At 40.5% G+C, this 12,834-nt stretch overlaps 1 protein-coding gene across 1 annotated transcript; it reads left to right on the plus strand.

Annotated features, from left to right (window-relative positions):
• Positions 1 to 613: 613 nt before the first annotated feature.
• On the plus strand, positions 614 to 3,905 carry LOC136537898 (uncharacterized). The gene is made up of 11 exons (XM_066529879.1): positions 614 to 935; positions 1,334 to 1,522; positions 1,644 to 1,697; positions 2,080 to 2,190; positions 2,294 to 2,356; positions 2,427 to 2,681; positions 2,818 to 2,964; positions 3,046 to 3,073; positions 3,160 to 3,230; positions 3,413 to 3,472; positions 3,577 to 3,905. Exons 1-11 carry the CDS (start codon positions 687 to 689, stop codon positions 3,643 to 3,645), a joined length of 1,296 nt encoding a protein of 431 aa, XP_066385976.1. The 5' UTR covers positions 614 to 686; the 3' UTR covers positions 3,646 to 3,905.
• Positions 3,906 to 12,834: the final 8,929 nt, after the last annotated feature.

Raw genomic sequence — 12,834 nt, forward strand, 5'->3', positions numbered from 1 at the left:
CCTGTTACGTAAACGCGGACGTTGTTGGATCTTCCAAGAGATGAAATTCAGAGCTAACAGGCTTCGCGACTCAGATATGAGATTGGTCATAGCACTGAAACCATAGGAGCTTGCCACGGACGTTGCATCAGTTTCAACAACAACATGACCCACGCCGATTTCAATTGCTGCCTGGACTCCCTGTTTGCAAGCAACGAGTTCACCATGCATTGGGTCCATGGGAGCTTCCACTCTTCCACGTTTTACCGTGATCATCAGACTGTTCGGCTGGTCTGAAAAATAAATCAAAATACTGTTCCAACTAGATTGTTATGAAAAAAAATACCATTTTAACTGAAAGACACCGTTTATGTAAACAGTGCTAAGTGGGGTGACACCAGCCCAGCCAGCTGAACAGGCACCTTAGCCTGTGTTTTGATCAAAAGCCGCATCACAACCCGCCGTGACGCGAATACACAACGCTGACAGAGAAATTAAGGCTGCATTGGGAAGCCCTAAAGGAGCATCGTTCCAAACGGTGGGTAAATAAAAAGTTCCCTTCCTCGCCGACTCGCACGTGCGTTTTGAAAGCCATCACGCGCTGCTCACGTGCCATCCATCTATCCATTTCGCACCTCTCTCGTCCCTGACAACCGTACGCCCCACCGTGTTCCCGCGCCGCCCACGAACTCCTCCCGGCGCTGCCCATGACGACGGTGTCGCGCGCGCTCGGCTCCGCGTTCGCGGGCTTCACGTGGGCACCCGCGGCGGCGCAGACAGCGACGACCCTGCCCTCCCCGTGCGGCTCGTCGGCACTACTCCAGCACTGGCGCTGGAGCCGGGCCAGCCGCACCCGGCGGTTCTCGTCTGGCCGCGCGGCACGGATTAGCATGAGCCTCCGCGCCGGCATCGTCGGGCTTCCCAACGTTGGCAAGTCGACTCTCTTCAACGCCATTGTGAGTAATTAAGCTTGCTTGTTTCGTTGCTTCCTGTTCCTGTGAGGAATTCGTGTTGTCAAGAACTCGTAATAACCGGGGAGTCTAGATGGGAGAGAAATGTGTAGGTTCTTTTCTTCTCTATACATATTCTTCTGGATTCGTTCATTAGCTCGGTATAGGGTGGAATTGTAGCGTGTATGTTGGTGGATGTCCGTGGACGCCAACTGCTCGACGTTTTGCCACATAAGACATTCTTGTGGAACGGCTGACACTGTAGGTTTGTATAATTTGTAAGAGTTGCCTTCTGGACTTGTTGCAGTAAAATGTTTCAAATGGAGAAATGTATGCGATATACATAGGACAGGTTCTTCCAAGGAATAATTTAATGTTAATCTGTTCTCATTTTTTTTTTTCAGGTTGAAAACGGGAAGGCACAAGCTGCAAACTTTCCCTTTTGCACCATCAACCCAAACGTTGGTGTGGTGGCTATCCCTGATCCTCGTTTGCAGGTGCTCTCAAAATTAAGCAAGTCGCAGCAGACGGTCCCAACATCCATTGAGCTTGTGGACATTGCAGGTCTCGTCAAGGGAGCAAGCAAAGGAGAGGTAGAAGTTTTGTCATTGTCTTCAATCTACCTGCAGGATAGCTCCAACTCTGCTGAGCAAAGTTTAGATGGTTTCAGATTAGTTTATACATAGTGGTGTTATTGTTGACAATTGACAACAGGGACTAGGAAATCAATTCCTTTCAAACATCCGTGAAGTGGATTCTATACTTCAGGTTGGTATCTTGTACTTGTATGCTTAAGCTCTGATATATTTGCCCAAGTTCTAGTGGCTGTGTGCGGCATCCTGCTGGCATCTTTATACTTTACAGGCTATAATAATACAATTCTCCATCAGATATCCCTTGTTTCTCCAATTTTACTGATATGTGATATGTGAAGTAAAATTGGAGCCACTCTGTTATCCTTATCCAGCACTGCAACTCACTGCTGGTGCTTCATTATCATTTCTTTCTTTTTTTTCTTTTTTTTTTGCGAAGATCATTTCTTATTTGTTGGAGATAGCAAAATATTATTGGATGAGCCTCTTATAAGATATTAGCTGTGTCGAGGCTCTAGGAGTAACTAATTATCTGTTCTTTTTTACTGGATTCTCAGGTTGTGCGATGCTTTGAGGATGACGATATAGTCCACGTCAATGGCAAGGTCGATCCTAGATCAGACATCGATATCATTAACCTAGAGCTCATATTTTCGGATCTTGAACAGGTAATTTGGTGAAGGAACTTCCATTCGTCTTGTTATCACGTATTTCAAAAGAAACTTCTATTACTATCTATGATCCTCTCCAATTGCTGTGTACTAACTGTAGATACAGAAGAGACTAGATAAGCTTAACAAGAGCAAAACTAAAGATGTGCAAGTAAAAGTGAAGGTAAGACATACGAATTCTTTCATTCTGATGACCTTTTTTTTTCTATGTTCTAACTGTTGTAACTACTTAGGAACAAGCAGAGAAATCAGGATTGGAAAAAATTCAGCAGGCGCTTATGGAAGGAAAGCCTGCAAGATCGGTCGATTTAGCTGAGCATGAGAAAGAAGCTATACAACATCTTTGTCTGCTAACTATGAAACCTGTCATTTATGTTGCTAATGTAACAGAATCTGATCTTGCTGAACCTGATAACAATCCTCATGTCAAAGAGGTGGCTAAAGCAGCATCAGACTTGCAGTCTGGCATGGTTACAATATCAGCTCAGGTTTGTTGTATGCATCTAAACTACTGGAAGCTTTTGAAGAAATTTCTGTGAAATAATTTCATATTTTTGCCTGAGTGATGTTGCCTATCCATATGTGCTCCGTCTATGCTAACAAAATCATGGAATGCACAAACAGGTTGAAGCTGAACTCGCTGAGCTACCTTTGGAAGAGAGAGTAGAATATTTAAAATCTCTTGGTGTTGCTGAAAGTGGACTAGGAAATTTGGTAAAAGCAACATATAATCTATTGGGATTAAAAACTTATTTCACAACTGGAGACAAGGTGCATCTTTTGTGCTGTTAAAGGTTTTTTTCCCCCCAGCAGTTAACACAAACTGACAGACCTTTAACTGTGTCCTTTTAGGAAACAAAAGCTTGGACTATTCTTGCAGGTTTCCTTCTTCCTCACAATTATTTTTATTGTAATATTTGAAGAAGTTTTTGTAATCATTATAACTGCATGTAATTCTATATGTAGGCATGACTGCGCCACAAGCAGCTGGAGTTATTCATAGTGACTTTCAGAGAGGATTCATCAGAGCTGAAACTGTAAGCTGTGTACAAAATGATGAGAATTTAGTGACCAAATTTCATATTTCAGTTTACATGTTATGATATATCGCAGTTACAAATGCCGATACTTCACCTCTATGGAATTTGGATATATCGATTTACCTGCTTTTTTTTGTTTCATATTTACTAATTGTACAATGATTACTACCATACCTCAGGTATCCTACGATGATTTTGTTGCAGCTGGTTCTCTTGGAGTAGCAAGGGAGAAAGGGCTGGTAAAGATATTTGCGTTGCTACACCTTACATTCAGTGATTTGAAACTTGTAGTTAAAAATATGCTTTCTTTGCTTGTTTATTTAATCTGTTACTTTGACTGCAGTTGAGGTTGGAAGGAAAGGATTATGTTGTGCAGGAAGGAGATGTCATGCTTTTCAGATTCAACGTGTGACAACAATAGTAGCAAAAAGCTTCAAAACACCGGAATTTGTACTAGGCAGAATATAGTTTGCCCATACTGTGACATTTTTTTGGCCTCTTGACCACCGACTATAGATCTACCAGCATTGTTTCTTTTCTTATGAGGAAAAATACAATGGTTCACTCTGTACGAGTATCATATGTTAAAGAAAGGCACCCTGCAATAGTTATTCAGTGTAGCTTCTCTTCTAACACCAGTGGTGGCCTTATGGGTCACTCGAGATACGTTGCCAAATCTGCTTGAAGTTTTGCGATGACTTTATAATGTTACATTACAAGAGATTAGTTAGGGCTAATATGTTTGTGGAGATGAAATGTTAATTTCCAATGTATCTCAATCTTCTAGTATTTCTTTCAGAAAAGCAAAGTCGAAAAAAACCACCCAATATGTCACTATGGTTTTGCAACGAAAAGAATGTTGTACACTTGTACTCATTCTTCCGAATACATTCTGTTGCAAAGACCCCCCACATGTTTTATTGCAAAAATCACCCCTCCCCTCACGCAGCCTGCCACCACCAGTCCACCAAAATGTGGCGCTGCAAAGTTGGATATACTTAGGGCTCCGGCAAAGTTAGGACAAGACCAACGCTATTAGCTTCACCTAAAAGTAGTACTCTAGTGTCACTGTTACATAGTCTAAGATGATCTAGTGTTACTGTTCTCTCAATGTAAGTTATTGTTTATCGTCCCACGAGTCTCTACTGAACGGTAGCTACTTTTCAAGCTCTTGAGTCTTGAATGGACGTTGGAGGAGGTGACATGACAATAGAGTGTCTCTTCGCCACAACGCTTGCTCTAATAAGTGCCTTAGCCTTTTGTCAGATGGGGATATGATTTAGGGGAAGGTGACATCACAATAGAGTGTCTCTTCAGTCTTCACCACAACGCGCGCTCCAGTTAGTGCTTTAGCCAAATGGGGATATCCTAGCTTCTACAAGCATATCTGCCAATCTCCGAGGCTATCAATGCGTGTTTCGTGGATTGTTGGCTCAGAACATAGCCATTGGGCAGCATTTTCAGCATGGTGTGTTGGGCAGAAGGGAGAGAGTGCATGGCTAGAGGTGTAAATCATGTTCCTACATCGACCCCCCACCCCCACCCCATGTCACTTGCCTTTGTGTTGACATGAAACAAAAACATGCAAGTTGATCCCTTCTTCGGTTACACAACATGCAAGCTAGTTGCTTAGGTCACTACATGCAATGGTGTCATATTTATTGTTGCTGGAAGCCTAGAACTTGATACGACTTGCGTCTTGTTAGAGTCGCAACACCTTTAAAACTTGCCTAAATGAAAAAATGGAGAACGTCTAAGAAGCTATTCGTAGAGAGTATTTTCTCAAGGTGTATACATTAATATAGTTTAGAGCTTCAACTAAAAGGAACATCGACGATTGCTATGGTGAAAGCTCTAGTTTGGTTTTGGTGAATTGATGAAACCCTAAGTGCTAACCTAGTTTATCAAGTGATCATAATATAGGTAGCACACTCCAAGTGGTCAAGCAAATGAAGATCATAACATGATGATGGTGATGCCATGGTGATGATCAAGTGCTCGGACTTAGAAAGAAGAAAGAGAAAAATAAAAGACTCAAGGCAAAGGTATAAATTGTAGGAGCCATTTTATTTTATGATCAAGACACTTAGTGAGTGTGATCACATTTAGGATCGATAGTCGTACTATTAAGAGGGGTGAAACTCGTATCGGAACGCGGTTATCAAAATGCCACTAGATGCTCTAACTCATTGCATATGCATTTAGGATCTAGTGGAGTGCTAACACCTTTGAAAATGTTTGTGAAAATACGCTAACACATATGCACAAGGTGATACACTTGGTGGTTGGCACATTTGAACAAGGGTAGTGAAGTTTAGGTGCAAGGGTAAGAAACTCCACCGGCAGAGTGTCCGTCCGTAGAGTGCGGACAGTCCAATGGTGCCACCAGCGCCCTAGATAGAAAAGACGGAGGTCACTGGAAGTGACCGGACGCTAGCCTCGGTTGGACCGGCGCGTCCGGTCAGGTGTAACAGCGAAGACGCTGGCGTCGATCAAATGACTGGATGCTGGATCGCTCTACGACCGGACGTTGGTAGGGTGCGTCCGGTCAGTGCTGACGTACGCTGACGTGAGGCGCACAGAGGAGACGTCGTCTGACCGGACGCTGGCAGGGTCCGATCAAGCATGACCGGACGAGTCCGATCGACAAAATACGTTTCTGGAACCTTAGTGAAAACGACCAGACGCTGGAGGCTCAGAGTCCGGTCAGTTGTAACGGAGCGTCTAGTCAACAGATGACCGTTGAGATCAGACGACTCCTGTTGAACGTAGTGTGACATGTGGCTGACATCGAGCGACCGGACCTAGGTCCTGAGTCCGGTCGATCGGACTAGAGCGTTCGGTCACCCCGCGCTGTACCCAGTGAAGGGGTACAACGGCTCTATTTTGTGGGGGCTTCTATTTAAGCCCCATGACCGGTTCAAGCTCACTCTCTTGGCCATTTGCATTGACATAGCAACCTTGTGAGCTTAGCCAAAGCCCTCCCACTCATCTCCATCATTGATTCATCATCTTTATGAGATTGGGAAAGAATCTAAGTGCATTGCTTGAGTGTTTACATCTAGAGGCACTTGGTGTTCGTGTTTCGCTGTGGAATTCGCTTGCTACTCTTGGTGGTTGCCGCCACCTAGATGGCTTGGAGCAGCAAGGATCGTCGAGCGGAGGGTGGTGATTATCTCCGGCTCCGATCGTGGTGATTGTGAGGGGTTCTTGACCTTTCCCCGGTGGAGAGCCAAAAGGTACTCTAGTGGATTGCTCATGGCTTGTGTGATCCTCATCTTGTGTTGGTTGTGCGGCACCCTATTGAGGATTTGGCGTGTGAAGCCAATTAGCGCGTGAACCTTCAAGTGAGTGAATCACCACAACGAGGAGTAGCTTATCGGCAAGCAAGTGAACCTCGATAAAAATCATTGTGTTTATCTTTTGATTCTGAGGTGATTGGTCTTTATTGTTATTCATCCTTGTGATTGATTGGTTTCTTCATCTACACGGCGGTATAACCTTCTGATCACTCTCTTTACTTTACCGCAAACTAGTTGACAAGCTCTTTAGTGTAGCTAGTTGTAAGAGCTTGCTTGCTTGGTTAGTGTGGCTCTTTAGTTAGTCTTTGAGAGCACACTAACATAGGATAGTGTCATAGCTTTTGTGTGAATAGACACTATCTAAACTAGAATTGTGGTAGGTGGCTTGCATTTTGAGTAGGCTAGCGCAACACTCGCTTCGCCTCATAATTGTCTAATCATTTTGTTAAGTGTTGTTGTAGAAATTTTTATTAGACTATTCACCCCCTCTAGCTATTAGACCTTTCAAGTGGTATCGGAGCCGAGGTCACCATGATTTGAGGCTTAACAACCTTCGGTGTAAAAAATAGCTCAAATCAATAATATAAAGAAGCCACCCCAATTTGATGGCTCCAACTATCCCTATTGAAAGGCTAAGATGACAACTTATATCAAGTCAATCAATAGGAAGGTTTAGAAGGTGGTAGAGATAAAGATTGAGATTGAAAATGAAGAGGCTCCCACCACCGCCGAAGAAATACTACTCCAAAATAATGATATTGCTCTTAGTGTCATCCATGATGCTTTGTATGAAAGAATATTTGAGCAAATCAAGAATATTGAGATGGCTCATGAGGCTTGGAAGAAGTTGGAAGAATCATTTTAGGGCGCTCAAGCCGTGAAGGGTGCAAAGGCATACATTTTCAAAGAGAAGTTTACAAGCTTCAAGATGAAGGAGGATGAAAGTGTGCCGGAGATGTTTTATAGGCTTCAAGTGCTTATCAATGATCTCAAAGCACTTGGAGAAGAGGTGAAAAATAAGGACTTCTCCCATAAGTTCTTGAAATGCTTACCTTCAAGATTTGGCATATTGGTCACCATTCTAGTGAGAAGCGGTTTGGACACCATGACACCAAACTAAGTGTTGGGAGACATCATGACCGATGACACATATAGAGATAAAGTTGAGAAGGAAGAAAAGAAGAAAAAGAAAGATGAGAAGAAGGATGACAAGAAGAAGAACATGGCATTCAAAGCCACATCATCCAAGGGCAAAGCTAAGCAAGAAACATCAAGTGAAGAGGATGAATCTTGGGATGATGATGATGATGATGAGAAGATGGCTCTCTTTGTTAAGAAGTTTGGCAAGTTCATGATGAAGAAGGGCTACCGTACTAAAAGAAAGAAGTCTTCATCTAAGAATAAAGAAGAGTCAAGAAGGCGCTTCAAATGTGGAAGCAAAGATCATCTTATTGCTCAATGCCCATACAATAGCGATAATAATGATGACAACAAGAAGAACAAGAAGAAGGACAAGAAGAAAAAGAAAGAGAAGAAGGACAAGATGGCATTCAAGAAGAAGAAGGGTGGTTCATATGTGGTCACTTGGAATAGTGATGCTTCCTCAAGTGATGATGATGATGATAGTGATGATAACAAGACCACTAAGAAGAAGGTTTTTGTAAGCATTGCTATCAATGAGAAGCCTTCTCTCTTCGAATCTTCATCATGCTTTATGGCTAAGGCCACTAAAGTACAATCTTGTGATGATGAAAGTGATGAAGAACATGATGAAAATGAACATAAAAATGAAAATGATAGTGATAGTGATAATGATGAACCCACTAAAAATGAATTATTTGACATGCTAGAAGATGCTAGAGAACACTTTGATATCAAGAGAAGGGAATGCAAAAACTTGCGTAAGGAACTAAAAGACCTTAAGCAAGCCTTTGATGAGCTCAATGCATCTCATGAGAGGCTAGAAGAAGCCAATGAGAAGCTTGGCAAAGCTCACAAAAAGCTTGAAAAGGCTCATTCATCTTTGCTTGATGAGCAAAATAAAAAGAAGCATGTTAAAACTTGCAATATAGGTTTAACTTGTGATATAATTGATGAATCACTATCTATGCCTATCATTGTTCCTCTCACTAACCCTTCTTATAGCACTTCTACTTTCTATCTCATCTAGTAGTGATAGTTTCACTTGTGATGTCTCACTAATAGTTGAGAATGAGGATCTCAAGAAGGAGGTCAATAAGCTCACTCACACTTTGGCTAAGGCCTATGGTGATGAGGACCGCTTGCTTATGTGCTTGGGTAGCCAAAGAGCTTCTCTCTACAAAGAGGGATTGGGCTATACCCTAAGAAAGATAAGGCGACCTTTACTCCTCATAAGACTAGTTTTGTGAAGAACAATAGTCGGTTTTACACTAGTTGCAAGCAAGTTGGTCATAAAGAGCATGAATGCAAGAACAAAAGCAAAAATGCTAATGTATCCTCCCTTAAGCTTGATTCATGCTATATGCTTACTAAGAGTACAAATGGTATGAAGGCTAAGTTCATTGGTAAACTATGGATGGGCTTAAAGAAGAAAGTCATTTAGGTACCAAAGAGCTTAGTGACTAACCTTTAAGGATCCAAGCAAGTTTGAGTACCTAAAAGGAATTGATCTTCTTTTATAGGTCAATTATAAAGCCGGAGGAAGACATTGAGTTCTTAATAGTAGGTGCACTCAACACATGACCGATGATGCAAGAATGTTCAACTCAATCAATATTAATGGTAATGATGGTTATGATAGTATCACATTTGGTGACAATGGTAAAGGCAAAGTCAAAGGGCTTAGTAAGATTGCAATATCCAATGACATGGACATATCTAATATGTTGCTAGTAGAGAGCTTAAATTTCAACTTGCTATCCGTGGCTCAATTATGTGATCTTGGATTCAAATGCATATTTGGGGTAGATAATGTAGAGATCATAAGTGTGGATGGCTCTAACTTGATCTTCAAAGGCTTTAGATATGAGAATCTATACTTGGTTGATTTCAATGCTAGTGAAGCTAGATTATCTACATGCTTGTTCACTAAGTCTAGCATGGGTTGATTATGGCATAAAAGGCTTGGTCATGTTGGAATGAAACAATTGAATAGATTGGTTAAGCATGACTTGGTTAGAGGCTTGAAAGATATTGTGTTTGAGAAAGATAAACTTTGTAGCTCTTGTTAAGCCGGCAAACAAGTTGAAAACACCCATCCTAAGAAAAGTATAATGAGCACTAGTAAAGCATTTGAGTTATTGCACATAGATTTATTTGGACCAACATAATACACTAGCATTGGTGGAAATAAATATGGTTTTATAATAGTGAATGATTATACTAGATATATATGGGTATTCTTTTTAGTGGACAAAAGAGATATATTTGCAACATTCAAATCATTTGTCAAGGGCATTTACAATGAGTTTGAAACAACCATCAAGAGAGTTAGAAGTGACAATGGTAGTGAGTTCAAGAATACTAGAATTGATGAGTTATGTGATAAATTTGAAATTAGACATCAATTTTTGGCCAAGTACACTCCATAATTAAATGGCCTTGTTGAGAGGAAGAATATAACACTCACTGATATAGAAAGGTCTATGCTTAGTGAGTACAATGTTAGTCAATCTTTTTAGACCGAAGCTATCAACATAGCTTGCTATTGTAGCAACCGTCTCTATTGTCACCCATTGAAAGAGAAGACATCATATGAGCTCTTGAATAGTAGAAAGCCCAACATTATATATTTTCGGATCTTTGGTTGTAAATACTATATCTTGAAGAAAGGCACAAGATTTGGCAAGTTTGATAAGAAATGTGATGAAGGATTCCTACTTAGCTAGTCTACTATAAGCAAAGCATATAGAGTTTGGAATTTGGATAGTGGTACTCTTGAGCAAGTTCATGATGTTGAATTTGATGAAACCAAGGGTTCACAAGTAGAGAATGAGAACTTGGAAGATGTTAGAGGCATTCAACTTTCAAATGCCATGAAGAACATGGATATTGGTGAATTGAGGTCTAGGCAAGTGAGTGATGATAAAGATAATCAAGTGCAAGTGCTCTCTAACTCAAATGTGCAAGATGATACAAATCAAATTAGTGCAAGTGGCTCTCATGACAATGAACAAGATCAAGTGGCTAGTACATCATCTCAACCCAATGATCAAGCAAGTGCAAGCAATCAAGTTCTAATCCTCCAACCAACCAATGTTGTAAGAGATTATCCATTGGACACTATCATTGGTGATATTTCAAGAGGTGTACAAACAAGATCAAGATTGGCATCATTTTATGAACACTTCTCATTTGTGTCATCCATTGAACCAAATAAGATAGATGAAGCTTTGAATGATGTTGATTGGGTGAATGCTATATATAAAGAATTGAATAACTTCACAAGAAATCAAGTATGGAAGTTGATAGAAAAACCAAAGGGACACAATGTGATTGGAACCAAATGGGTCTTTAGAAACAAGTAAGATCAAGATGGGATAGTAGTAAGAAATAAAGCAAGATTAATAGCACAAGGTTATACACAAGTTGAAGGTCTTGACTTTGGTGAAACATATGCCCTAATTGCTAGATTGGAAGCAATTAGAATCTTGCTAGCTTATGCTTATGCTCACAACATCAAGCTCTATCAAATGGATGTTAAGAGTGCATTTCTCAATGGCTATATCAATGAAGAAGTATATATTGTGCAACCTCCCAGTTTTGAAAATGACAAGAAGCCCAACCATATGTACAAGTTGAAGAAAGCATTGTATGGCTTAAAGCAAGCACCAAGAGCATGGTACGAGAGATTGAGGGATTTCCTACTCTCTAAAGGGTTCACAATGGGCAAGGTTGACACTACTTTTTTCATCAAGAAGATTAGAAAAGATATATTTGTATTGCAAATATATGTTGATGGCATCATATTCAGATTAACCAATCAAGATTTTTGTGATGGGTTTAGAAAGATGATGGCTAATAAGTTTGAGATGTCCATAATTGGAGAGTTGAGTTACTTCCTTGGTCTTCAAATCAAGCAATTGAAGAATGGTATATTTGTGAGTCAAGGAAAGTACATCAAGGACATGATCAAGAAGTTTAGCATAAGTGATAGCAAAGTCATTAGCACACTAATAGGAACCAATGGCAACTTAGATAGTGATGTAAGTGGAAATATGGTGGATCAAAAGTTGTATCGGTCTATGATTGGAAGCCACTCTATGTGACCACATCAAGGGTGGATGTCATGTTTAGTGTATGCATGTGTGCAAGATTTTAAGCCTCACTAAGAGAAAGTCATTTGAAGGCTACAAAGAGGATATTGAGGTACTTGAAGCATACACCAAATGTTGGTTTGTGGTATCCCAAAGGAGCAAAGTTTGAGCTAGTTGGTTACTCCGACTCGGATTATGCGGGATGCAAGGTTGAAAGGAAGAGCACCTCGGGCACATGTTAATTGTTGGGAAGATCACTTGTTTCATGGTCATCAAAGAAGCAAAATAGTGTTGCATTATCAACCGCCGAAGCCGAATACATATCCACCGGTAGTTGTTGTGCACAAATACTTTGTATGAAGGCCACTTTGAGTGACTTTGAAATTAAGTTCAAGAAAGTGCTATTGCTATGTGACAATGAGAGTGCAATCAAGTTAACCAACAATCTAATTTAATATGCAAGAACAAAGCACATTGATGTCCGCCACCATTTCATAAGAGATCACCAATAAAAAGGAGACATTTGCATTGAGAGTGTAGGCACCGAAGATCAACTTGCCGATATATTCACCAAGCCATTGGATGAGAAAATATTTTACAAGCTAAGGAATGAGTTGAACATATTGGATTTCTCAAATATGTGTTGATGCACCCCCACTCATATGACATGCCTCTCCTTCAAGCAATCTAAGGAAAAGTTAATTGGCATGGCATACATCCTTGTTAAGGACGTGTTTAGTGCATCTAGTTATCTCTCAATTTTATTAGGCTCATTCATAAAAATCAAATAAATTTGATGATTGTATGGTACCACTATTGCTTCTATGCTTATTTTGATCTAGTGGTAGCATATGACATGTTTGTGGGCTTGTAAACCTAGTGTTTGATCTAGAAAATGAGCTCTAAGTGTTTAACTCAATATGGTACAAGATAACCCTTATTTGGAGGTGTAAAGAAGCCTGTCCTTGGATCAAACCGAGTTAAATATCTTTGGTAAATGATTTAGATTAAACCAAATTTGGAAAAATAATCCTCACCCTATTGATTGACATTGATAATCCT

This window comes from Miscanthus floridulus, chromosome 2 (genome assembly GCF_019320115.1).
Source record: "Miscanthus floridulus cultivar M001 chromosome 2, ASM1932011v1, whole genome shotgun sequence".
Taxonomy (NCBI): domain Eukaryota; kingdom Viridiplantae; phylum Streptophyta; class Magnoliopsida; order Poales; family Poaceae; genus Miscanthus; species Miscanthus floridulus.